Consider the following 27,013-nt stretch of genomic DNA (forward strand, 5'->3'; position numbering starts at 1 on the left):
GGGGGGCGGTTGGGATATAAGGACGTGCGAGGAGCCATCCTGGGGCCGTCCGCCGCTGGCGCTGCCTAACCCAGTCTCCTGTTCCCACGCAGGGGGCGGCCCATGCCTGCGGGAAGCCTCGCTCGCTCGCCCCTTCCTGCTTTGGCTTCCCAGCGCAGGGTGTTGTCCGGGCTGCCTTTTGTCAGGCAAATCCCCGGCTCGGCGCCTTGAATGGGCCAGCCGATGGCTCTTAATGGGGGCTGTGGCAGGGGCCGCCCCTTCTCTCCCCCCTTCTGTGGGTCTGAGTTTGCAGCAGCTCGAAGTATTGTTCCTCCCCCATCCACGCACTCCACCCCCCCCCGCCGCCGCCCCCCCAATTGGGAAGGGGAGGAGGAGGACGTTCGACCCAGACCTTCCTCTTCCTCAACCTGCCCCAGCAACTGCTGACGGGGCGGGGACGGATCTTTTCCCCCATTGGCCGAGGGCTCCCTCCTGGCCCCGCATTCCTGGGTCGGGGGGGTTCCCACCACGCTGCAGACGGGAGGGAGGAAAAACAGCGCCCGGAGAGAAAGGGAGAGCGACCCACGCGCACCGTCAGGGCTCCGGATCCACCCCGAAGTGGCTTCGACGCCGGTGCCCCACTTGGTCCGTGGGCCTGGGGGCCTTCTGCCGGGCTCTGGTGAGTGCCTCTGGGCGTTGCGGGGTGGGGGGCTAATCCCCCCCCCCATTTGCACCTAGCTCCAGGGCAGGAGAGCATTCTGTGGCTCTCCAGATGGGGCCGGACTACAGCGTCCATTCTCCCCGGCCGCTGGCTGGGGCAGATGGGAGCTGGAGTCCGAGCACATCGGGAAGGCCACAGGTCCTGTTCCTCCCCCCCCCTGCCGCCGCCGCCGCCAGGCCCCTGCCTGTGGGGGGAAGCCCTTTGCTCAGCGCGCTTGCTCGGCCTGCAAAAAGAGGGGGGGTGTTGGTGCAGGTTTGGGGGTCCTCCGTCCAATGCGGATTCGGAGACCCTGAGAGATCTCTTGAGTTTTTGCAATTGATCGGTTAACTTCTCAATAGCTCATAGGACTGGGTGATAGGTTTGTATTTGCTTGGCATTATAGGGCCGGGTGGAGATTAATCCATTAGGGCGCAATCCTATGCGTGTTTAGACAGAAAAAAAGTCCTACAACTCCCAGCATCCCCCAGCCAGCATGGCTGGCTGGGGGATGCTGGGAGTTGTAGGACTTTTTTTCTGTCTAAACACACATAGGATTGCGCCCTAAATCAGAGACAGCCATGCACGGCATCTCCCTCGAAAGCAAACAGCAAAAACCAGCGCTGTTGCCAGACGGCCCTTTGGGAGCCCTCCTCATCCCAGAGACAAAATCCAGAACCCCGCAGTCAAGGAGTCCCCCCAAATGACGACACAAAGAGCAGCCAGTGAAGAAGGCATCAGGGCGAGCAGAGGCAAACTCCGTTTTATTCCCATGCTGCTGTCATTTAAGTGATTTTAACATGCAAACCTGCACATGCTCAGATTATTCTTATTATTATCATCATTGTCATTTGCGGTGACAAACACTCTAACATATAAGGAAGGAACGTAGAAACAGTTGTAAAGCATGGGATGGCAGTCTTGTGAGAAGCGAAATGTTTGTTACCTGCTTTACAAGGCCATTTAAAGCAGGGCCCCCACTGCTGCGCCCACGAAGACCTCCAAGGGCGCCCATGAAGCTCTCCCCTCCCTGCAGCCTTCAATTTGAAGAAGAAAAAAAAATAACAACCTCGGGAAACGTTAGGGCAGTCTTTCTCTCCCTTTCTAGCCTCTCTATTTCTGTCTACCACCACCTCTTTAGCTCCCATTTTCTCCTCCTCTTATCTCTAGCCTTGCTCTTTCTCTACCCCTTTGCCTTGCTGTTTCGCCTGCCCGCCTGCCTCTCACCTGGCTACCTCTCCCCGCCTCTTTACCTTGCTGTTTCTCCTCCCTCCCAACCTCTAGCCTTGCTCTTTCTCTCCCTTCTATGCCTCTGCCTTGCTATTTCCTCCTCCCCAGCCTCTAGCCTCACTTCCCCACCCCCAAACTCTTTAGCTCACACCAGGCCTGCATGGCAGCCATCATGTGACTAGCCAGATCCTCTGTGTGAGCCATTTTGTGATGGTGCCCGCAGCAGTTTCTCAAATTCCCATGGCCTATGAGTCCAAAAAGGTTGGGGACCCCATAATGGTGAGCAAAGGGCTGGATGTAACTGATCTTGGAAGCTAAGCAGGGCCAGCCCTGGTTAGTACTTGGATGGGAAACTGGGAATCAGCCTTCCTGCACTGAGCAGGGGGTTGGACTCGATGGACTTGTAGGCCTCTTCCAACCCTATGATAATTCTGTAAAGTCCAGGGTCTAAAATCACCGAGCTGCACCATGGGGTGAAAGCTTTCCTTAAGTCAGGAGTAGGCAATCTCCAGATGTTTTGAACTACAACTCCCATAGGCTCCAGCCACACAGCCAATCATTAGGGATTATGAGAGTTGTCATCCCAAACATCCGAGGAGACCAGGTTGCTTTCCTTTGTCTTAAGTCCTTTGGTTTACAGCCTCCTCCTTGCTTCATCCCTTCGTGTTTATTTCTCACCATTTTTCCCCCTCTATTTTTGGGAAACCCTTTTCGTCTTGCTTCTCATTTACCATTCTCCCATCCTCCATCCATCCTTTTCTTCTTTCTGGCCATTCCCTTCTAAACCACCTCCCCATCTTATTTTTTCTGCTCTTCCCAAAGACCCATTTGCCACCCCACCCCCCGAAGTTTTCCCATCTTCTTCCTGCCTACTTTGGGGTTGGATCCAGACTTAAGCCATATTTACAGCAGACCGACTGAAATCAATGCAACTTAAGTTCAGCATAACTTCTTAAAGCCCCATTGGTTTCAGTGGTTTTACTCCCAAGTATGAGGTCAGCATGAAGAAGCTGAGAGGCATCTGCTTGAAATCTGCAATGAGAGAACACATCTCAGGATGCTAGAAAAAAATGATTTATTGTTAAGAAAGCCCAACATGTTTTGGCCCAGGTTTTCTTGGGGCCTTCAAGTTACTCACCACTTCTTGAATATATGAGAGATATCTTCCAGAGCTCTCTGAAGGCTATTTTAAAGAATCCCCTGAAGCCCTCAAAATATGGGTCAAAACGCATTGGGCTTTTTTAAGGATAAAGCAGTTTTTCCAGCATCCTGAGACATGTTCTCTCTTTGAGGTTTTCTGTAAGTATGACTTAAGTCTGGATCCAGCACATTATACACTCCCTAGGTCCAATTTGGGTGAATAAGAAAAATAGAATGGGCATGCAGCATATAGGGGCCATTTGGAAAAAGGGGACATGTGGGCATCTTTGACAAAGGTCATCAGCCGGTCATTCTGCTGTTTTTACAAACTCGTGTTTATTATTATTGTTTATTTGGGTTTTTACGATTGCTTTAAATCAACCTGGTGCCCTCCAGAAGTGTTGGACTGCAACTCCCATAGTTCTTAGCTAGCAGGGACATTGGCCCGGAATTATGGGAGTTTCAGCCAATGGCTTAGCTGGCTGGGCATTATGGGAGTTGCAGTCAGTGGCCCAGCTGACTGGGCATTATGGGAGTTGCAGTCAGTGGCCCAACTGACTGGGCATTATGGGAGTTGCAGCCCAACACATCCAGAGGGCACCAGGTTGGGGAAGAGTGCTTTAAATATTGCTGAGTTGGTCTGTTCAGATCTTCGAGTTCCTCTTCAGGGAAACAGGCAGGATATAAGCTTTTAAAATAAAAATAAAATGTGAAAGGGCTGGGAGGTAAGCCAACAAGGGCTGCTCAGAATGTCACATCAGAAGAGGATAGAGACATCTTGAGAACTGGGTCTGGGGTGAGAATATAAATGCTGACACATCGAGAATATACATCCAGGCACATCCAGGTTCCCTTTATTTTCTGTTGTGGGGCAAAGAGTTAAAGAGGTACATTTTCTACACTGCCTGGTGAAATTTAATCTTAAGGTTGCAAAAGGGACCATGTGGTTTAGGGGCCACATGCATCCCCCCCCCCCACCTAAGGTAGAGAACAAGAGACAGCCACTATATGCTAGGGGTGTAGCACCTCCGACCTGTGGGCAAACCCGGCCCAATCTGGCCCTGTGGGATTCCCCCTTTATGATTTCCCAGCTTTTGTGCAGTTTGAAAAGCTGGAAATGCCTCTCCTGAGGCTTCATTACTGGCAGGAAGAGGTTTACGCTACAACGTGCTGCTATTTTGGCCCCGCTAACCACCAGAGTGTGACCTTGTGAATTCCAGAGTTAGATTGGACGGTGCATCAAGGGGGGTGGTGAGTGGGTCGGAGAGGAAGGGGGGGTCTTGGTTTTGGAAGAGCAAAGAGCGGATACACCCAGGCAGTGACCTGGTTTGCACGATCACGGTGGCTGAAATGAGCCACCGTGGCTTGCTGCAGCCGCTGTGCATGCTGGGTGGATTTCCCTAATCACCCACACCAGTGCGGCTCACCGTGTTGTCCGAACCCGGGTGGTGTGGCTTGTTTGGGGTGGGCAGCAGCCCTCAAAATCACCCATGTGTGGCAGCTGCAACCATCCACCATTGTGCGAACAGGGCCAGCAAGTGGAGGTAAAAGTTAGGGAAGTACCTGATTGGTGCGGGGGGGGGGGGGGCGAGGTAGGGAAGAAAGAGGCCCCCCTCAACCTTTCACCTCAAAGGGAGTTGGATTGTGCAGTTGACTCTTCCATGCAACGTTCCTGCATAACAGCTGTCCCAAACCAGGTGCTTCCAGAAGAACTATAACTCCCAAACAAAAAGGCAGTGAGCCTCTGTACACCTGTTGCTGGGGAACATGGGCAGGAGGGTGCTGTTTCCCTCCTGTCCTGCTTGTGGGTTTCCCATGGGCAGCTTCTTGGCCACTGTGTGAACAAAATGCTGGCCTAGATGGACGCTTGGTCTGATCCAGCAGGGCTCTTCTTGTGTTCTTATGAGATTCCGGACAGGCAAAAGGGCTTCTTCTTTACACAGTGCAGAGTTAAACTGTGGAATTCACTGCCACAAGCTGTATTGGTGGCCATCAGTTTGGATGGCTTTAACAGGGGGTTGGATAAATTCAAGGAGGAGCAGGCCATCGGTGGCTACTGGTCCTGATGGCTCTATGCTAGCTCCAGGATCAGAGGCAGTGTGCCTGCGTACACCAGTTGCTGGGGAACATGGGCGGGAGGGTGCTGCTGAACTCGTGTCCTGCTTGTGGGTTTCCCGTGGGCAGGTGGTCGGCCACTGTGTGAACAGAATGCTGGACTACGTGGACTTTTGGTCTCATCCAGCAGGGCTCTTCTTGTGTTCTTACAGGATCATAGAGTTGGAATAAATCAGTGGCTACTAGTCCTGATGGCTGTGTGCTCCCTCCAGTACCAGAGGCACTCAGCGTATGTGTGCCAGTTGCTGGGGAACATGGGCGGGAGGGTGCTGCTGCACTCATGTCCTGCTTGTGGGTTTCCCGTGGGCAGCTGTGAACAGGATGCTTGGTGTGATCCAGCCTGGTTCTACTTATGTGCTTAAATAAGGAATCGGTACTAGTCCTGATGGGCGGGAGGGTGCAGTTGCCCTTGTGTCCTGCTTGTGGGTTTCCCGTGGGCAGTGTGTGAGCAGAATGCTGGACCAGGTGGACCCTTGGCCTGATCCAGCAGGGCTCTTCTTATGTTCTTAAGTTGGAATAAACAACTGAAAATGCTATAAGACACACAGCTGTGTTGATCTGCACACAATTATTTATGATGTTTTCATTATTACATTTATACCCTGCCTTCTTTTCATTTATTATATTTCTGTACTGCCCAATAGCTGAAACTCTCTCGGCAAGGAACTCAAGGTGGTGTACTTGGTCTTCCGCTTCTCCGTTTTTATCCTCCCAACAACCCTGTGAGGTAGTTTAGGCCGAGAGTCATTGGCTGGCCCAAAATCAGGCAGTGAGCTTCATGGCTGAGGAGGGGCTTGAACCCAGGTCTCCTGAGTCCCAGTCCAACGCTTTAACCATTACACCACACTGGCATCACATTTATTACATGGTAAATGAATATATCCTGCATATATAGACAAAAGCATGATCAGATGTGTCCTAACAACAAGTGGAATTCAGTACGAAGTTTAGAAAATAATAAACAATCGAACCCATGAACAACGGTGACATTCTGTTATACACAGTCCAAATAACAATGCACAGTAAACCCGGGACAAAAGAGGGATTCCAGGTTGAGCATTAGGTAATATACCCGTTCCAAAATCTTCATCGGAAGTTGCCCAGTAATGAGGATTTATTTATTTTATTTATTTCATTTCTATACTACCCAATAGCTGAAGCTCTCTGGGTGGTTCACAAGAATTAAAACCACAAGGCACAGCATAAAGCAATATAGAATATGAAAGCTTAAAATGTGGATTCCTGCACTGAGCAGGAGGTTGGACTGGATGGTCTTATAGGCTCCTTCCAACCCTACTATCCTATGATTCTGTGAAAACTGCTGAAAGCTTAAAACTTAAAAAAAAAAAAAAAGGATATGAATTCTTCCTCTGTGAATTGTAAAAAAAAACAAAAACAAAACACACCCTATAAAACTGTATTGTATAATTAAATGCATATATGATTTTGGTGTGTGTGTGTGTGCGTATGTGTGTGTGTATAAATCAGTTATGTGCTTTGCAGCATTTTTGGTTGTTGTTGGATTACAGCTCCCACCACCCCGGCCATTGGTTGTGCTGGCTGGGACTGCTGGGTGCTGTAGTCCAAAACATCTGTAGGGAACGCTGCTGTACGTCGTATCAGGAAACTTCCTTCTTCCTCCCCTGACCGCCTATTCCGAGGGAGAGAACTCTGTGAATCTGGGACTGTGAATCTGGGGACACCAAAACTGGCTTCAGGCTGGTTTGTATTTGTACTGTAGGTTGAAGGAGGGGGAAAAGAGAGGGGGTGTAGCTGGGGGGGGGGGGGTCTGGACCAGGCAGCTATTGTGAGAAGGGGAATAAAGGGAAGATGGGAGGAGTGACTGTTACAGAACCGGTTGCGAGGTTGCTGTCGTTCTCAGCCGAATGTAGGTTTTAGGCTGTGGGGCTGAGGCAGGGGTGCTGAGCCTCTTTCAGCCCGAGGGTTGAATTCCATTTCTGAGCTGCTGGGGGCGGGGGGAGGCGAGGTTGCATTCCAGTGGTAGGCAGGGCCAAATACCAAAAATGCCAGCAAACCTAAAGCTCTCGGTGAGCAGTAGCTAAGCTTTAGGAGAGGCATTTCGATCTTTTAGAATTGGGGGACTGTGCAAAAGCTAGGAAACCTCCAAACAATGGATGGTTCGGGGGGAAAGGGGACGAGGCCAGGGGAAGAGGCCGTCTTGTTCTGGGGACTCTCGGGGCTGGATTGCTACTCCCCGGCTGACGAGATTTAGCCCGCGAAGCTGAGGTTCCCCACCCAAGGGCTGAGGTGAAGGAGCTGCCCTGCCGCCTCTAGGTCCTTGTTCCCCAACCTGGTATCCTCCAGGTGTGTGGGACAACAACTCCCATCAGCCCCAGGCAGCATGGCCAATGGTCAGGGATGATGGCAGTTGTAGTCCAAAAGATCCAGACATCACCAGGTTGGGGAAGGCTGCTCTCATTTCTCTTTGGGCCTGGTCAGCCTTTTTTACAGAGAGAAACTCCGGTTGCTGACCAGAATCGTTCACTTGGGCTTGTAAAATACCTTCCAGCCTTTCATTAAAAAAAGAATGTTGTATTGTGAAGCTTCAGCAAAACAGAAAAGAGGACACTTTGTTTTGTTTCGTTGAAAGTATCTTCCAGCCTCGAGAACCCAGTTGTTGTTTTCACGGATAACAAGTTGTTGGCTTTGCAGGTGTCGACAGCAGCGGATCACCGCCGGGCGGCTTTTGCCTGAGGAAAGATATTGGGGGCCGAGCGAAGAGACCCTTCGATATTGCTCGTGGCTGCCTTCAGGCACGGAGCCCAGATGGAGGGGCAAAGTTCAGCTGGCCATGGAGAAGGAAGAGCCCATGAGGTCAAGGAGGCTGGGGACAGTGGGGAATTCTGGGAAAGAACAGTGCAGAAGATCCTGGGTGAGGACCCCGGCAGCTCAGACGAACGGCGCCAGCGCTTCAGGCAGTTCCGCTACCAGGAGGCCGAGGGCCCCCGGGAGGTTTGCAGCCGCCTCCACGAACTCTGCCATCAGTGGCTGAAGCCGGAGCGACGCACCAAGACTCAGATGCTGGACCTGGTTGTCCTGGAGCAGTTCCTGACTGTCCTGCCCCCGGAGATTGAGAACTGGGTCAGAGAGTGTAGGCCGGAGACCAGTTCCGAGGCAGTGGCCCTGGCAGAAGGTTTCCTCCTGATCCAGGCAGAGGACAAGGAGCAGGTGAGAGAGTTTCATCCTGGTCGTTCCAAGGGGCTGAGGATGTGTGGAAGGAGATCCCCCAAATCCCCCCAAGTAGCTCCGCTTTTTCTGGATGTCACCCCGGTGGAAGCAGGTGGCTCCGATGTCAGTGGGGCAGTGAATCCGCTCTGGGTTTCAATCAGAACTCTAAAGGAGCCATCCAAGGTGCTCCTTGGATTCACTGCCCCACTGACATCGGAGCCACCAGGCTCCACTGGGTCATCCAGAGATGGGATGTCCCAACCCCTGACAGGACAGTGGCTCTCAATGGGTGGGGCAGGCATTCTTTAGTGGATCATGACACACTTGAAGGGGGCTTGTGGAATGCGAGGGAAGGGAGGGATCGTCCTTAAACCAGCAGCACTGGCCTCCCAGGAACACAGAATTTACCCGACATTTCCTCAGCGTTTGTTTTAGGAGGGGTGTCCTGTTCTCGTCCTCTTCTAATGCCAGGACTGAAGTGTTAGCCCCAGCCCAGAGATGAGGGGTCGGTAACCTGGCACCTGTGGGCATCAAGGTGCATTGCCCCCCCCCCCCCGCAGTTTTTATGTATGTGCTTTTTTAAAATAACAAAATTTCTTACCAGCGGCTGGGGTACTGGCGACTCAGTATAAAGCGGCTTCCTATGTTCCTGTGCTCCTCTTCCAGGCAAAGAGGAAGTCACCCAAAGCACCCACGGATTTCCCCGCGGCAGAGAGTGCTCCGTCGGACACCACGCAGCTGCCGGTGTTCAGGTGGATCGTGCAGGAGGGCGACGGAGGGGCGGCCTTGCTGGGTAAGGACCAGTGGGCCAGATTTTGACATGGATCCCCCTCACCCGAATATGAAGAGCGTGCACTGCTTCTGTGCTCCCCTTCAGCCTGCATGGGGAGGAGATGTTTGGGTCAGGTCCAGAATAAGGCACCTGCAACCGGACTAGTGGAAATGGACATCCCCGCCTCCCTACGGCAGCCCCTCCAACCCCCTGAAAGTGCTACACAGAGGTTCAGGGGGCCCAGCTGAAAGGGGGGACTGTGTTGCAGGGGTGGGGAGGGTTATCCCAAATTGGGCAGAGACCCTCTTCTTGAGTGGAGTCCTTCCGTTGGGTTGTGGAAGGCAGATCCCAGATCCAACCTATATTCCGCCCCTGTTTAACCCGCCTCCGTTTCCCTCTACTTCTGTTGTCTCTCCCCAGCATGTAGAGTTTCAGATTGTAAGCACCTTGGAGCAAGGACTTGTCCTCTTTGGTGCAGGGGGGAGGAGGAGGGGGAATCCCCCCAAAATCAGGTGGTGGCACTTTGCATGAGTGGGGCCCTTCTGTCCACAGAAGGCAGGTCCTGGATCCAACCCTAAGAAAAATCAACACTATGATTCAAAACAACAAGGGGGCCGATGGCTTTCGCTCCAACAACTATAAATGCAAAGTGCTCATGAAGTATAAGAGGCCTTCCCACCATCTTTCTCTTGTCCTGTAGGATGTGGAACAACGCTCGCGGATAATGGAATGACACTGGAGGTTCCTTCTAGGCCTTCTTTTCTTTCTGGCAGTGTGGAAACGGCTTCTCGCCATCCAGAACAGGTATGGGAGGGATAACTGGGGAGACAGGCAAGGTGTGGCCTGCTGGCCTGAGGCGGAGGACAAGATGGCAGCCCTTCCAAATTCTTCATACAGAAGTTCAGGTTTCTGTGGGCCTTTGGCCAAGACACCCTCAATGGCCCCCCTCACTCAGTGAGTCTACCTCACAGGTGCAGAACCTCATGACCTAGGCCAAATCTGGGGGGAAACCCAAAGGGCCAAGCCTCCTTCTTTTGGTACCAGACCCTTCTCTTGTATCACTGCTTGTTTGGTGGTTTCCTGGATGTTTGTGCCGTTTTTTCTCTAAAAGGTTGAAAGGCCTCTCCCAAGGCTTCATTACTGGCAGTCAGAGCTTTAAGCTAAAATATGCTGCTACTGGGGGCATGTTGGCCCTTCCCCTTTGGCCCCGCCCACCACTGGAATGTGGCCTCCGAGGCCTTCTCCAAAATGGAATTCGGCCCTCAAGCTGAAAGAGGTTCTGCACTCCTGGTCTCCCTTTTCACCGCTGCTGTCACTACCTGCTCTTGCTCCTTCTCCTCCTCCTCTTCCTGCTCATGGCGCCCACTTGCTTGCGTGACAGGCAGAGAGCCAGGGAGCAGGGAGGCCATGGGCATCTCCTGCTCCTCCTCCTCACTACCACCGTTGTCCGGCCCAGAAGGAGAGACAGGTAAACAGCAGGTTGCCATGGGGAAGAGGAGGACCAACTCCAGGGGCCTCTGGTCAGTAGGCCCCTGCTGGGGTGTGGGCCCTCGGCAGGTGCCCAGCCATGTCTACCCTTGATGATGGCCCTTTGGAAGTTGACCAGACTGGCAGTTGACTCTTACTCCAACACTGGCAAAGAGACAGTGTCTTCTATTGCGTCTGAGTGCAGCAGGGAGGCCACACAGCTCACGGAGGCCTGTCTTCCAACACCTTACTGCTGCTTCCTAGCACAAACCCCCTCCTCGGATCTGCTGCCTGAGGTGGTCATAAGAATAGAAGAGGATGGTGGTGGATCAGACCAAGGGTCCATCTAGTCCACAGGGGACAACCAGCTGCCACAGGAAACCCACAAGCAGGACATGAGTGCCACAGCAACCTCCCACCCATGTTCCCCAGCAACTGGAGTATATAGGCATTCTGCCTCTGATACTGGAGGTAGCATACGGCCATGAAGACAAGTAGCCTTCTCCCCCATGAATGTGTCCATTCCATTTTTAAAGCCATCCCAGTTGGTGGCCATCACTACTTCTTGTGGAAGTGAATTCCAGTTTGCCTAATCCCACTTTGCCTAATGTTAGGGCCAGCCCTGGTAGCCAAGGTGCTCTGTCCCCTGCACATGTCCTTGGGCCAGAAGGATGCCTCCTTCCTTTTCCTTCTGTAAGAGCTGCCCACTTGGAAGCCTTTGAATTTATTTATTCATGTATTATAGAATTCATACACTGCTCCACATGAAGATATACCAGAGCAGTGTACAACAGATGAAAATGTATAATACAAAAACAATTACAATAAAAGCAGACACATCAATGAAACGATGGCTAGAATTTATTTATTGATTACATTTCTGCACTGCCCAATAGCAGAAGTTCTCTGGCTGGTTCACAACGATCAAAACCATAAAATATAACATGAAATATAATTTAGAAGTTTAAAACCTTAAGGGCGCAATCCTAAGTAGATAGGCGGCCGCCTCCAACCTCAGAGGTGACCGCCTATCCAAAGGAGAGGCACGGTGGGATCGTTCCCTCCACGCCTCTCCTGCCTTGCTCTTTACAGCTGTCTAGCAGCGGGGGGCCCGACCAGGAGAGGAAGCTGCCATACGACATGTTGGATGCCATACACACACCTCTGCTCTCCCCGCCCCAGAACGCCCCCCAGCTCCGACACGGAGCGACTGGAAAGGGGCAAGGCTGGGAGAGCGGAGCTGCGCGTTTAAGGTTGGCTCCCTTAAGGCCCTTAAGGTCTTCCAAGTGCGGAGGATGGGGCTTCTCTGCGCTGCCTCCAAGGCAGAGCGGACAAGGGGAGGGGTGGATTTCCAGGAACCAACCTCGGAGTGTGGGCTCCGAGGTCGGTTCTTGGACAGAGCATATCCTATGGTCCTCTAGACAGTGTCTAGTGGCCGTAGGATTGCTCCCTAAAACTACAGTTTAAAATGAAACCAATAGCCAAATAGAACCTAGCAGGAGTGCAAAGATTTAAAACACAGCACCAGATTTAAAACAGAAAGTGAAAAACTAAAATGCCTGGGAGAGTAAAAAGGTCTTCACCTGGCTCTGAAAAGAGCACAGTGTAGGTGCCAGGCAAGCCTCTCTATTTAGCCATTAGTCAGGGAATGCTTGCCTGAAAAGAAAAGTCTTCAGGAAATGCTGAGAACAAAGTAACAACAGTGCATGCCTAATCTTAATTGGAAGGGCGTGCTGAAGGATGGGACCACCACACCCAAGGGCACCTGGTGGTTTCCAAGCGTGTCTGTGACCCACGTGGGATCACCACCAGGAGCGCCTCTTCAGAAGACCTCAATGGTTGGGCAGGATGATAAGAGGACAGGGGTGTCCTCAAATACCCTGGTCTCAAGTTGTTCAGGACTTTATTCCAGCACCTTAGCCTGACAAAGTAGCAGTACTGTCTTTTGTAATTGTTATATTCACTGTCAGGAGAAACTATTTTCTTCTTCTAGGGGCCGATGACATTTGAGGAGGTGGCTGTGTATTTCACGGAGGAGGAGTGGGCTCTGTTGGATCCAAGCCAGAAGGCCCTGCACATGGAAGTCATGGAGGAGAATTATGGAAATCTGGCTTCTCTTGGTAAGAACGAAAGAAGAGCCCCCCCCCCCCACCCCTTTCTGGATCTCACCAAAGGCCTACCTTTTTAAAAATCAATTTTATTGTGAATTTTAACAAAACAAACATTAAAAAACCAGACACTTGAAAACAACAACATATTCTAAAATCCTCAGTATCAAATATTACAGTGTTCTAGGGAGAGGAAAAAAATAGGTTACACATAAACTTCAGTAAAAGCAGACCAGATATCCAAATATAAGTCCATTTCCAAGTTACACCTATATACCACTCTTTCAACTGTTGCTAGCATTGTTAAGTCTTCGGTCCATTGAATTATAGGTGGTGAGCTTTTGTCCTTCCAGTATCATAGTATCGCTCGTTTAGCAACCAAAAGGGCGCAAAAGAGCCATTTACGCTGGCCATGTGTTACATTCCAAAAAGCAGGTAAGTAATTTAAGAGAACATTTACATCAGCAAATATTAAAGAGCTTTCCAATACAGGGTTTATCCGTATAATGACTTCCTCCCAAAAGGAGGCAACTATTGGGCATTTCCAAAACATGAATAAGAGAAGCGTTGACTACATTACATCTCCAACAATGAGCCTGGTTTGAAAAGCTGAAAAGCCTTTATTAAAGAGATGTTGTGGCATCCAATACACCTGAAACAAAAGTTTTTGGTGAATAAAGCCTATCTTGTCCAGCGTTCTATTCCCACCCTGGCCAACCGGATGCCAAGCAGGACATGAGGGCAATAGCACCCTCCCACCCATGTTTCCCAGCAGCTGGTAATCAGAAGCATACCGCCTCTGACCCTGGAAATAATATATAGCCATCATGACTGGCAGCCACTGATGGCCACCAACCTGGATGGCTTTATGGCCATCATTATTCTTGACTTATTTAATAGATTTATATACCGCTGAACATATTTTAAAAAATCTCTAAGCAGTTCACAGAATATATTATAATGTGAAAACATTTATATAAAACGTCCAGTGCATCCCCATAGTTGCGAACGAGCAGACTGGGCAGCGCACTCACTCAGGGAAGGCCTGGGTAAAGAACTGAGATTTTAGTTGGCACCGAAAGCATGACACAGTTGGCGCCTCCCAAATATCAGGGGAGCGATCATTCCACAAATTGGGTGCCACCACAGAGAATTTATTTATTTATTTATTTATTTCATTTGTGTACCGCCCAATAGCTGAAGCTCTCTGGGCGGTTCACAAAAATTAAAACCAGACAACACACAATAAAACAATTTAAAACATGTAGAACATTAAAACCACAATGAGAAGGCCCAGTTCCTGGTTGCTGCGAGATGGCAGTCTGCAGATCGTGGTACAACCAAGGAAGACCTCCTCCGATGATCTTAATGCGCGCGCGGGACTGTACTAGGAGAGGCGATCACTACATCTAGCGGCAGCAGATTCCGCAGTTTCACTTTGCGCTGTGTGAAGAAGTCCTTACCCGTCCTAAATCTCCCACTATTCAGCTTCATTCGATGACGCCAGGTTCTAGCACTCTGAGCGCTTCTGAGGGTCTCGGGCTCCTGAGGTTTACCTCAGGAGCACTTGCAGTAGAGCATTTAGTGTTGCAGCACCCGCCCTCTGGAACACTTTGCCAACTGATGTTCGAGAGGCCCCCTCGGTTCTGACTTTTGTTTTCTTAAAACTCATCTCCTTACACAGGCTTTCCCTGAACAGTGACTCGGCCAGCTCTGGTTTGTAGCACACAGTAAAGACTGTGGTATTTATGTATTTATTACATTTCTATTCTGCCCAATAGTCGAGGCTCTCAGTTTTGTTGATGATTAATTTGTATTGTGTTGTTTTTGTGGTTATATTTATGCCACTGTATTTTATGTTCACTGCCCTGATACCTTTGTGGAAAGCGGTATATAAATCTTAAGAATAATAATAAAAAATAACAACAATAACAATAACAACAACCTATTTCTAGGGTGTTATGGCTGTTTCATTGATTCCTATGCTGTTTATTGTTTTGCATTATATTGTATTTTATTCCTTTAAATGTTTGAATTGTATTTTATATTTTAACTGTTATATGGCATTTTAGCTTTTTAACTGTAATCCACCCAGAGAACATTAGTTATTGGGCAGGTTTATTTATTTTTTTGTTGATTTACAACATGTATATACCCCTCCACATCTAGACAGAATCCGGAGCGATGAACAATAAAAGATACAAAGATAAGATAAAATAATAAAATTCCATGTTAATTTTTTAAAAACAGAATTCCAATAAAAACTGGCTGATCAGTCAAGGAAGGCTTTCTCAAATAAATATGTTTTCAGGAGGTGCCGGAAACAATGCAGTGTTGGCGTCTGCCTGACTTCCAGAGGCAGGGAGTTCCATAGAAAAGGGGCCACCACACTGAAGGCTCTTCTCTGAGTGGACTCCAACCGGGCCATAGGTCCATGCGGAACCACCAGGAGCATGCCCTCTGATTACCTCAGTGACGGGGCAGGATGATAAGGGAGAAGGCGCTCTCTCAAGTATCCTGGTCCCAAGTTGTTTAAGGCTTTGTAGATGAGAAATGTACTAAATTAAATAAAAATAACTACTCTGCCTAATGGCATGGCCAGCCACGTCAGCAGAGCTCACAAAGAGGGAAGGGGGAAAATCCTGGAGAATTAGAAATAAAAAAGGGGTTGAGCCCTGATGAGAGCTTTGGTTTGGTGAGAGATTCGGGACAGATAAAAGGAAGGACATCTTCACACAGCGCATAGTTAAACTATGGAATTCGCTACCACAGGAAGTAGTGATGGCCACCAGTTTGGATGGCTTTAAAAGTGGGTTAGACAAATTCCTGGAGGAAAAGTAATGGCTATCAAGGACTACTAGTCTTGATGGCTATGTGCCACCTCCAGTACCAGAGGCAGTGAGCCTATGTACACCAGTTGCTGGGGAACATGGGTGGGTGGGTGCTGTTGCTCTCATGTCCTGCTGGTGGGTTTCCCGTGGGCAGCTGGCTGGCCACTGTGTGAACAGAATGCTGGACTAGATGGACCCTTGGTCTGATCCAGCAGGGCTCTTCTTATGTTCTTATGTGCCTTGGACTCCTAATGGAACGTTGTGTTTTATTTTCCCAAGCAGGTGATGGACAGGACAATGAGAATTATTGGGAGCCCTCTGTGATGTCATCACAAACCATCAAGCAGGAAGTGGGAGAAGAGACATTAGGGCATCAAACGGGAGCAAAAGGGCACGAAGGAAGCCAAGCCAAGAATGGGAGGAAGATACCCTTTACTTGTGAGGGTGCTGACGTCTGTGAACTACTCCTGCCAGAAGAAGACTGCCAAGGAAAGAAAAGGGCAAAGTGTCCAGTGTGTGGGAAAAAATTCAGATACCAGTCCGACCTCAGTAGACATTTCAGAATCCACACAGGGGAGAAACCGTACGAATGCCTGGAGTGCGGGAAACGTTTTAGTGACAGTGGGACCTTCGCTGCGCACCGGAGAATCCACACGGGGGAGAAACCATTCAAGTGCTTGGAGTGTGGGAAGTGCTTTAGTCGGAGTTACCACCGCACCACACACCAAAGAACCCACAGAGGGGAGAAGCCATATCAGTGCCTGGCATGTGGAAAGAGCTTCAGCCGGAGCACCACCCTTGCTGTTCATCAAAGAACCCATGCGGAGGAGAGGTCGTATGGAATCAAAGAGCTGGGGTGGGGAACTCAGGGCCCGTGGGAAGGATCAGGGCCCCCCTCAACGATCATCTGGCCTTTGGGGTCCCCTCCCTCTCTGGATGCTGTAGCCCCACTCTTGCCTCCCTGGACCACCTCTTCCCCTTCCAACTGGACCACCTCTTCCCCTTCCAACTGGACCACCTCTTCCTCTTCCAACTGGACCACCTCTTCCTCTCCCAACATGTGTGTGTATGAGAGCAAGGGAGAGGGAGTTGGCAGAGAAGGAGAGAAGGAACCGCAGTCATTACACGGTGAGTCTTCAGGCTGGGGAGAAAATTGTGTGTGTCGGAGGGAGGAGCTGAAAAGAAGAGGCCTTGCGTTAAGCTGCAGGGGGAGGGAGGTTAGAGGGAGAAAAGCAGGGCTGAACCTGCACCATTGGCAAATTTCATCTGTCCTTTGGCCTCCTCCATCTCTCCAGATGCTGTGGGCTCACTCTTGCCTCCCTGGACCACTTCTTCCTCTCCCAATGTGTGTGTGTACGAGAGAGAGAAAGAGGGAGTTGGCAGAGAAGGAGAGAAGCAGACGCAGTCACTACATGGTAAGGCCTCAGGCTGGGGACATATTGTGTGGGGAGTTTGTGTGGGGTGCTGAAAAGAAAAAGCCTTGCATTGAACTGCAGGGGAGGGAGCCTGGAGGGAGAGAAGCAGGGAAACCTTCTGCAAGACTTATTGTTGTTGTTGTTGTTGTTGTTATTTTTTATTGTAAATTTCAACAAAAACAAACAAAAACAACAACAAAAAAAGAAATGTAGTTCTTTTTAATAAAATAAATTTATTCTACATTTATGTATCATGCATGACAATACTCGAACATGGGTCATAATACCGCATAATACTAGAACCTGAGGTCATCCAATGAGGCAGAATTGTGGGAGATCAGGACAGATCTCATTTCATTCATTTATTATATTTCTATACCGCCCCATAGCCGAAGCTCTGTGGGCAGTTTACAAAAAGTGAAAAACCATTAAAATACATTATACAAAGTATAGAACCATTTACATACAAACATATAAACAGGTAGCACACACACAGACAACATATACCTAAACGCAGTTTTTTAAACAACCAAAAACAATCCAGGATCTGATTAAAAACTCATCATATGCTGCCAAATGCCTGAGAAGAGGGCAGTTTTCACAGAATCACAGAATCATAGAATAGTAGGGTTGGATGGGGCCTATAAGACCATCACGTCCAACCCCCTGCTCAATGCAGGAGTCCAAGTCAAAGCATCCTTGACAGATGGCTGTCCAGCCTCGTCTTGGATGCCTCCAGGGTGGGGGAGCCCACCACCTCCCCAGGCAGTTGGCTCCATTGTCGTATTGCTCTAACAGTCAGGAAGTTTTTCCTGATGTTCAGCCGGAATCTGGCTTCTGGCTGAACCTGGCGTCGAAGAGATCACAGCGTTGGTGCCAGGCAGGCCTTGTTGGGGAGATCATTCCATAATTGCGGGGGGGGGGGGGGGACCCAGTTATGGACAGTGCAGAGTTAAAGTATATTTTTCTAATTCCTTCACTAACGCCGTTCACAACACTGCATTGCCCAGGGTTTCCCTGAGAGAGAACATATTTAAAATGGTTTGCCTTTGTAATGTAAACATGCAAAGAGGATCAGAAGGCCTAGCTAAGTCACATAATTCGATATTATCATTATTACTACTACTGCTACCACTCTTATTAATGTATGCATTGTTTCCCACCGCAAAAAGCAGTCTTGAAGTGACTTACACACAGGATGGATGATTAATACAACAGGAAAACAACAACCCCCAAATCAACATAAACTTTGATCAGTGCATGAATACAAGTACAAAGAAATAGCATAAAGTATAATGTGAAAACAATACAATATGAAAAGTGTTCATCCAGAAAATAGACAAAATCTGCCCCCACTCACAGCCTAGAATGAACATCACAAAAGCAGCCTACAACAATTGGGCCATAACTAATGTGCAGATCCTGGGGAAAAGAAGTGCGTCTCTGCCTGGCTCTGAAAAGCAGACCCTGCCTGCACCAGATGAGCGTCCTTGATGAGAGCATCCCTTGAACATGGGGCTGTCACAGAAAAGGCCAGTTCCTGAACTGTCCCGCCCCCTGAATTTCAGGCCTTTGTCAAGGACTCCTCAGAAGCAGTTTTCTATTCATTTTAAAATGCTTAATTCAGTTTCTGACCTAGGATATTGTAGAGCTGGAAAAGATGCAGAAAAGGGTAACTCAAATGGTCAGGGGCTGGAGCAATTCCCCTTTGAGGAAAGGTTACAGTGTGCGGGGGCTGTTTAGCTTAGAAAACAGATGACTGTTCTTCTTGTGTTCTTATGATCTGGCAGGGCACCTGCGGGAGTAGTATAAAATGATGCAGGATGTGGAGAATGTGGACGCTAATACTAGAACGTGGATCACAATAACGCATAATGCTAGAACCCACAGGGGTCATCCCATGAAGCTGATCAGTGGGAGATTCAGGACTGATAAAAGGAAGGACTCCTTCACGCAGCGCGGAGTTGTCAGAACCGCACAGAAAGCTTCAGAACCGCCCAGAGAGCTTCAGCTGTTGGGTGGTATAGAAATTAAATAAATAAAAATAAATAGTTACATTATGGATTTTGCTAGCACAAGATGTGGTGATGGCCACCAATTTAGATGGTTTTAAGAAGGGATTAGACAAATTCTTGGAAGATAAGGCTGTCAATGGTTACTAGTCCTGGTAGCTATATATTACCTTCAAGATCAGAGGCAGTATGCCTATGTACCCCAGCTAAGAACATAAGCAGAGCCCTGCTGGATCAGACCAAGGGTCCATCTTGTCCAGTATTCGGTTCACACAGTGGCCAACCAGCTGCTTGTGAGAATCTCACAAGCAGCACATGAGTGTAATAGCCCCCTCCTGTTCATGTTCCTCATTGCTGGGAAATGTGTGTGGGCCCAGGCAGTGTGATACTATACTCATATCCTGTTTGTGGGTTTCCTGTGGGCAGCTGGTTGGCCACTGTGTGAACAGAATGCTGGACTAGATGGACTGATCCAGCACAGCTCTTCTTATGTTCTTATGATCTGGTACAGCCACTTTTAATCTGGCCTGAGCTGATGGCAGGCCTGTTTACACAGGGAGCAAGTGACATTTGATAATAACCTGGTTCGCATGACATGGCAGGCTTGTCATGTCAGGCGGATGTGGCCTCCGTTATGAATAGGCAACCCCGATGGGGCTGCGGCCTGTCTCCTGAACCCAGCCGTTGGGGCTTGTGTGGGGGTTAAGCAACCCTTGCATAACCCTACTACTAACTGAGGGTTATGCAAGCCTTGCAACAACCCTCGCATAACTCCTGATGGCTGGGTTCGGAGGACACGCCACAACCACATTGGGGGTTGTATATTCATAACAGTGGCCGCTTGCACCACAGCTCATTGTGGGACAACGAGCCCACCCTGTCATGCAAACCGGCCCATCGTCCCCTGCTTGCAGTCTGGATGGCAAAAATAGTTTCTTCACACTCGGTTGAAGAACTACAGCTAACAGATGAATCTGTTTCTGTGTTGGTAGATCACTTGGTCCCTACAACAGCGCCGACAAAAAGGAAAGTCGATGCGGAGGGCCGTGTTTTTAACGAGAACTGGACAGCCGATTATTTTTTTGTAGAAGTGCGCAGCAAGCCCGTTTGCCTGATTTGCGGGAAAGCCCTTTCCGTCATGAAGAAAGTAAACCTCGAGAGACACTACAATACAATGCATAGCCAGTATGAGGAATTTCAAGGAGAGCTGCGTGTGGAGAAAATCTGTGCATTGAAAAAGGACTTGAATGCGCGGCAAGGAAATCCCTCCAGCTCGAGAAAAGAAAGCGCCGCGCAAGGCAGTTGCGCAGACAGCGTGGTGCAAGCCAGTTACGCGGTGAGTGAGCTTATCACCAAAAAACTCCGGCCTCACTCCGAAGGTGAGTTTGTGAAGGAGTGCCTCATCGCGACCGCAGCTTTGTTGGCTCCGGAGAAGCTGAAATTATTTGAGAGCGTGAGCTTATCTCGCACAACAGTGTCCGGTCGGATTAGCGATATGGCTCAGGATACCGAAACGTCTCTGAAAGACTCTGCGGCGGATTTTGCGTTCTACTCTCTGGCTGTCGACGAGACGACAGACATCACGAATACCGCTCAAGTGGCTATTTTTGTGCGGGGAATCAATCAAGGTTTCGAACTTCGGGAGGACTTGCTCTCTTTAGCAGCAGTGAACGACAGCGCCACCGGCGGAGATGTTTTTGAGAAGGTCCTTTCCGCAGTGCGCCGGCTGCAGCTGCCCCTAGAGAAACTGAGTGGCCTCGCCACGGATGGTGCTCCAGCTATGCTTGGCCCTCAGGAGGGGTTAGTTGCCCTGGTCAAGAAGGAAATCGATTGCCTCGGCCTTGACTCCAGTCAGTTGTTTCTGTACCATTGCATCATTCATCAAGACGATCTGTATGCGCAGTCTTTGCGCCTGAACCACGTCATGTCAACGGTAATATCGAGCATTAAGTTTATTAAAAATAGAGGGTTCAACAGTCCCTTGTTCAAAGAGCTGCTGAAAGACCTCGAATCGGAGTGTGGCGATTTAGTTTATTACTGCGAAGTGCGGTGGTTGATCCGAGGGAGCGTGCTGATGCGCTTCTATGAACGGAAGGAGGAAGTGAAACTTTTCATGGAGACCAAGGGGAGACCTGTGGCTGAGCTGAGTGACCCCAGATGGCTGCACGACCTGGCGTTCATGGTTGACATGACTCAGTACTTGTCAGAGTTCAGTGCCATGTTGCAAGGGCCGAACCAATTTCTTCCTTCCCTTCTTTCGAACGTCAGGTTGTTCGAAGCGAAGTTAAATCTCTTACAGTTGCAATTGGAAGAGGGCAACACACTCTATTTTCCAACACTTCAAGGATTAAACCCTGAATCGACAGCAGATTATGCCTGGGAGTGTGCAAACTTACTCCAGATCTTTTGCGAGCGATTTCAGGACCTGGAAGAGAAGGAGCCGGAATTGAACATGTTTGCCACGCCGTTCGGCATTGACGTTGCCGAGGTGCCTGAACGTTTCCGACAGGAGCTCGCAGATCTGCAAAGCAACGGGGAACTTAGGATGAAATTCGAGAACCTGGATCTGCTGGAATTCTACAGACTTTGCATCGGCGCCGACGAATTTCCAAACTTGAGGCAGCACGCGCTGAAAGTGGCCTCGCTGTTTGGAACGACATACTGCTTTGAGCAGTTTTCGAAGCTTTCTCTCACAAAGAATTGCCGGCGTGCCCGATTAACGGGCGCAAACCTAGAAAACCAGTTGCGAGTAGCCATATCATCTGTGCCAGCCGATATAGCAGGACTCACCAAGGAAAAGCAGGCCCAGGTCTCACACTAAAAAAAAGTGGGCAAGGTGAGGATATTGCTTTCCGTAACAAAAATGAAATAAAATAGAAAGGTTCAGCTGGACCAGATTAGTTCAAACTTTTTATGTATTTTGTGGCTTTTAGTCCCCACCTCACACTCAACTGGACCTATGCAATGCAACAAACTCTGCCCACTTTTGGTTCCGACCGCAATTGGCTTTAAGAACACAAGAAGAGCCCTGCTGGATCAGACCAAGGGTCCATCTAGTCCAGCATTCTGTTCATTTATCCTGTGGGTCAGTGGCCCTTTGTAATATAAATGCTCGGGATTCGATCTCAGCTTCGCCATACTTCATTCAAACCCATTGAAACCAATGGGACAACTTGATCATGACTGACTTACGTCCCGTTGATTTCAGTGAGCCCACCCTAAGTGTGACTAAGTCTGGACCGAACCCACAGAATGCAGAAAGAGTTCTTCATTCTAGCACAAGCCTTAAATCACATCAGAGAATTCATATGGGGGAGAAGCTGTGCCAGTCGGCGTTGGACTACAACTCCCATCCTCCCCAGTCAACTCTATGGCCAATGACCATGTTGGCTATGGGATGGTGGGGATTGTAGTCTGCTGCATTTGGAGGGCACCGGGTTGGGCAAAGTTTCTGGAAACGGTTGGACTGGAAGGAGCTTCCGTCAGAGGACGCACCTTAAAAGACACGGAAGAATGCGCCCAGAGAGGACTCTTGTAAGTCCCAGCCGTGTCTGGAATGGGGGAAGATCCTCTGTTGGTGCACAGCCCTTCGTTCCAAAAGATTCAACAAACTCAGGGGAACGCGTATAAACGGAGCAGGGGTTTTCTTGACCAATGTAAGTCTAATAACAGAAAATTCACACAAGGGACTTGCTGCATAAAAGCTCCCAGTGTGGCAGAACCGTCCTTCGCCATGGCTGAAAGTGGGCATTGGACACCAGTTGAAGGCACCCTTTTGCATGGTGTCTCACCAGCCTTCTGATGTGGCACTTGCTTGATCGCCTGCGGTGAATAAACCTCGTCCCCCGGGGACTACGTCAGTCCAAACTGGCGTGAGGAGAGATGCACGCCTGCCACTGCCTGCTCAGGGTGCGTTTTGTAAGCCAACAGGAGATACTCTGCATTGGAGCCTAATATTAGATTTGGTTTCTTGAAATCCTGCACTGAGAGCAATTTTTTTAGATCACCCCATATTGTCAGGTTTGTACAAGAACGTTTAATTAAACAATGTGCTGTTGAATCCTTCTTTGTCTACTCTTTCTCAAGAATCACTCCATAGCCCAAGGGCTTCCAACCTTTTTGGGCCTATGGGCACATTTGGAGATTTGATAAAGTGGCATGGGTGCCAGTACAAAATGGTTGCTGTGGGAGGCAAGGCTAGTCGCAAGATGGCTGCCATGGGAGAAATGGCTAGCCACGAAATGAGAAGAAGTTAAGTCGGATGTAGTAAATCAAAAATAGGTCACCACGAATGTGTGATTTTTACATGGGAGCTCCATAAAACCACCCTGTTATTAAAGTTTACTTTAAAGTTTACATTTACTTGGTTCGTATGTAATGACAAACCATGGTTTAATGAACTATAGTTTGTTGAATCATGGGTTGTCCTTATGTGCGAACCCAGAGCTATGGGTTGTTAACCACAAACAACCCACAAAGAGAACACATAATTTGCTCTTGGGTTGTTATTTGTGGTTTGTTTAAACCATGGGTTCTCGTTACGTGTACACCCAGAATCATGGGTTGTTTCGCCAAGCTACAGAGACCGTGGCCAAGAGCAATAAAAAAAACCCAGCCTCTTTACATGTCAATACTGCAGTGCCACAAAAGCAGTTGGGATACATGAAGGAGGAGAGAAACAACCCAGGGACTGAAAAAACAAACCATGATCATTTGCCAAATGCTAGGTAGGGCAACAAAAAAAAAGGAACGGTTCCCCCTGTGCAAGATCCAAGTCATTGCTGACTCCTAGAGGGACACCGCTTGCGCTGGCGTTTTCATGGCAGACTATAGCGGGGTGGTTTGCCATTACCTTCCCCAGTCTTGACTACCTTTCCCCCAGCAAGCTGGGTACTCATTTTACCGACCTCGGGAGGATGGAAGGCTGAGTCTACCTGAGCTGGCTACACAAACCATGGTTTAAATAAACTATGGGTTATTGTTATGTGTGAACCAAGTCATTGTGTCTTGGTTCACACCAAGTCCATCTTGGCCTTGGAGTGCAAGGTTGCCTGAGGCAGACTCCTCCCCAGGCTAGCCCAAGACATTTTGTTGCCTGAACAGAGCAGCAAATGGCAGCACACCCCCCCCCCCCCAGGCAAGCTGCACATCACAAGTTATTGTGGTACCTGAGCCCAAAATCCCACAAGTGCCTTTCTCACTCCCTGGCAGTAAAAATATAATTGCAATAAAAGAAATAACAATTCGCTGCCCTTTCATGTCACCCAAAACCAGCTGCCTGAGGCAACCACCTTGCCTAACGGTAGGGCCGGCCCTGCTGCTCCCTTTGGCACCAGCTTCCCAGCAGGCCATAGAAAAGGAAGGTCAGCAGCTGTACCAAAAGGGCCCTTTTTTTCAGTTCACATCTGCCGCCGTTTTTCTGTCAGGCCACCCAGTCTGAAGGATAACAACAGTCTGAGTAAGGCCATTTGCCGCCTGGAGCACCATTTGTTGAGAAGGCAGGATGGAAATATGATAAATAAGAATGTGTGTCAGATCTCAGTCAATTTGCAGCAGCAGGAAATTTTCCAGTGCAAAGAATTCCAGAGCACTTCTGTCACTGATGCTTAGATGCCGAGATGGATTAGTGTAGCACCCCTTTTAGAAATAACAGGGAACGTAAAAGAAACACTGGGGTGGGGGGAATAATGGAGGCATGATCCCACCCCCCTTGGGCACAGCTGCAGTTCAATGTTACAAATCTGTTTTGAGATTCTATCTCCTGCAGGTTTAAATATTTATTACATTTCTAATCGGCCCAATAACTAATGTTCGCTGGTGGACTGCAAACATAAAAGAAACACTTTGCAGGGAGGGGGCATAATGGAAATACAAACCCTCCCCCCGAAGAGTCATAGCTAAATGTTGGAAAACTGCAGAACTCCTAATATTGAAATCTTGGTATATGGAACGATGGCAAATAGCCATGGCACAAAATTTGACATACCAACTGAAACTAGCCAAAGGCAAAGTCAAAACACCCGATGTGTATAAAACATGGCAGGATTTTATATACTAATCAGTTACATATGCTGCTGTGTTTGTCAAAGCCTTTCCTCAGACTGGAATAGAGACTAAATTTAATTTGTTATGGCGAAGAATTATAAAGAAAAGCTCCAAGCAGCCTAAGGGTTCCACCAATATCTTGGGTTGTAAGGTAAAGGGGAAAATATACATGTATATTAACTGTACTACTGTTGTTCAGTCGTGTCCGACTCTTCTTGACCCCATGGACCATAGCACGCCAGGCCTTCCTGTCCTGCGCTCTCTCCCGGAGTGTGCTCAAGTCCATATATTAACTGTACTACCCTCTGTCAATAAGGGAGCAATCCTATGCCCCTCCCCAGACAACGTCGGGGGGAGGGGAGAGGATATTTTAGATTCCTGGATCCCAGGCCACAGACAGCGCTCCAACCACGGACCCAGGAATCCGAGCTCCCTGCCCCCTTGCAGCCAGCACCGAGAGAACTGCACCGGCTGCTTCTGTAGAAGGGCAAAAGGGGGCGTACCGGAGGATGGGAAGGGGAGGAGACTGAGGAAGTAGGGATCCGAGCTACCCCAACAGTCCCCAGCCTCTGTCCCTCCCGGAAGCCTCCACTAGATGGGCGAAAACACCCGTCTAGCTAAAATGCAGAGAGGGAGGTGTAACACACCTCTGCATTGGAGACTCCTAGGTCTCCGAGTTCGGAAGCTTACGAGCACCCAGGGCAGATCCAATAGGACCGCGCCCTAAACAGATCTAAATCCAATGTGTTTCTTTTTATGTTTCTTTCTGCTGGTTCGTTTAATCTTGTTTTGGAAAACTAGCAAAATATTTTAAATAAAAACAATATTTAAAATATTGTGTCCGCCATGGGCACAGCTGCCTTTCAATGTTAGGGGTCTGTTAGGAGGTTTTATCCCTTACTTTTAAAAATATGTATGTATGTATTACATTTCTGATCTGCCCAATATCTAATATTCTCTGGGAGGATTACAAGCATAAAAGAGACACTTTGGGGATGGGGGGGTTAATGGAGATACAATTCTTCCCCCATGTGCACAGCTTCATTTGAATGTTTCAAATCTGGTTTGAGATATTATGTCTGGTATGTTTTAAAAAAATATTGATTGATTACATTTCTGATCTGCCCAGTAACTAATGTCCTCTGTGCAGATTACAAGCATAACAGAAACACTTTGGGGTGGGGGGAGGTGATAATGGAGACACAATCCCTCCCCCACAGGAACAGCTGCATTTCAATGTTACAAGCCTGTTTTGAGATTTTATCCCTTTTTAAATATTTATTTTATTGCATATCTAATCATCCCGATAACTAATGTTCTCTGGGCAGATTACAAACGTAAACGAAACAGTTTGGACTGGGGAGCGGGTAATGACAACACAGTCCTTCTTCCACAGCCACTTCAGTGCATTTCAGTGTTACAGGTCAGTTTTGAGATTTGGTCCCTGTTTCACAGTATACTGCTCGATTGCATGTTCTGTATGCTGCCCGTAAGATCTAATATGAGGGGTGGTACACAAATGGTTTACAGAAGCTTTCCCCGAGTTGGCGCCCTCCATATGTGTCGGACTACAGCTTCCATCATCCCCAGCCAGCATGCCCTCTGAACACATGTGGAGGTCGCCAGGTTTTAGGAAAGCTGTTTTAGGATGAAATCCTGGGGACTGGGCCCTTGCTGCTCGGAAGCCTCTGAGTTCGGACACTTCCGAGATTCCTGTGCCCTGCCTGGCAGAAGCCAGAAGGGCTGGAGGCGCATCGGAGGTGATCTTTGACTCCCTGTCCTCTGATCTTTCAGTTTTTTGCTAGACGGGCTTTTCAGCCCATCTAGTGAGGGGGAAGGAGGGAGGCTGGAGGGGGCTCAGGATAAATCGTATCCTGGCCTCTCCGGTCTCCTCCCCTCCCCACCCACCAGAATGCCCCCTCTCCTCTCTCTGAGGTTGATTTTTCAGCCTCAGAGAGGCAGCTGGCATGGTTCTCTCCATGCTGGCTGCGACGGGGTAGGGGCAGAACTCTG

The 27,013-nt window shown here is 49.1% G+C and overlaps 1 protein-coding gene across 2 annotated transcripts; it reads left to right on the forward strand.

The window, feature by feature from the left end:
- On the forward strand, nucleotides 1–24,233 carry LOC146356112 (uncharacterized). 2 transcript variants are annotated; one of them, XM_084831196.1, is made up of 8 exons: nucleotides 1–658; nucleotides 7,835–8,350; nucleotides 9,017–9,143; nucleotides 9,823–9,926; nucleotides 12,583–12,709; nucleotides 15,811–16,656; nucleotides 16,824–16,943; nucleotides 19,948–24,233. In XM_084831196.1, exons 2-8 carry the CDS (start codon nucleotides 7,949–7,951, stop codon nucleotides 21,774–21,776), a joined length of 3,555 nt encoding a protein of 1,184 aa, XP_084687322.1. In that variant the 5' UTR covers nucleotides 1–658; nucleotides 7,835–7,948; the 3' UTR covers nucleotides 21,777–24,233. The 2 variants fall into 2 exon arrangements, with proteins under 2 accessions (XP_084687322.1, XP_084687321.1); XM_084831195.1 differs by having other exon boundaries at nucleotides 427–658; nucleotides 15,808–16,656.
- Nucleotides 24,234–27,013: the final 2,780 nt, after the last annotated feature.

This window comes from Heloderma suspectum, chromosome 2 (genome assembly GCF_057233095.1).
Source record: "Heloderma suspectum isolate Gila_16-S chromosome 2, 16-S_ref, whole genome shotgun sequence".
Lineage (NCBI taxonomy): Eukaryota > Metazoa > Chordata > Lepidosauria > Squamata > Helodermatidae > Heloderma > Heloderma suspectum.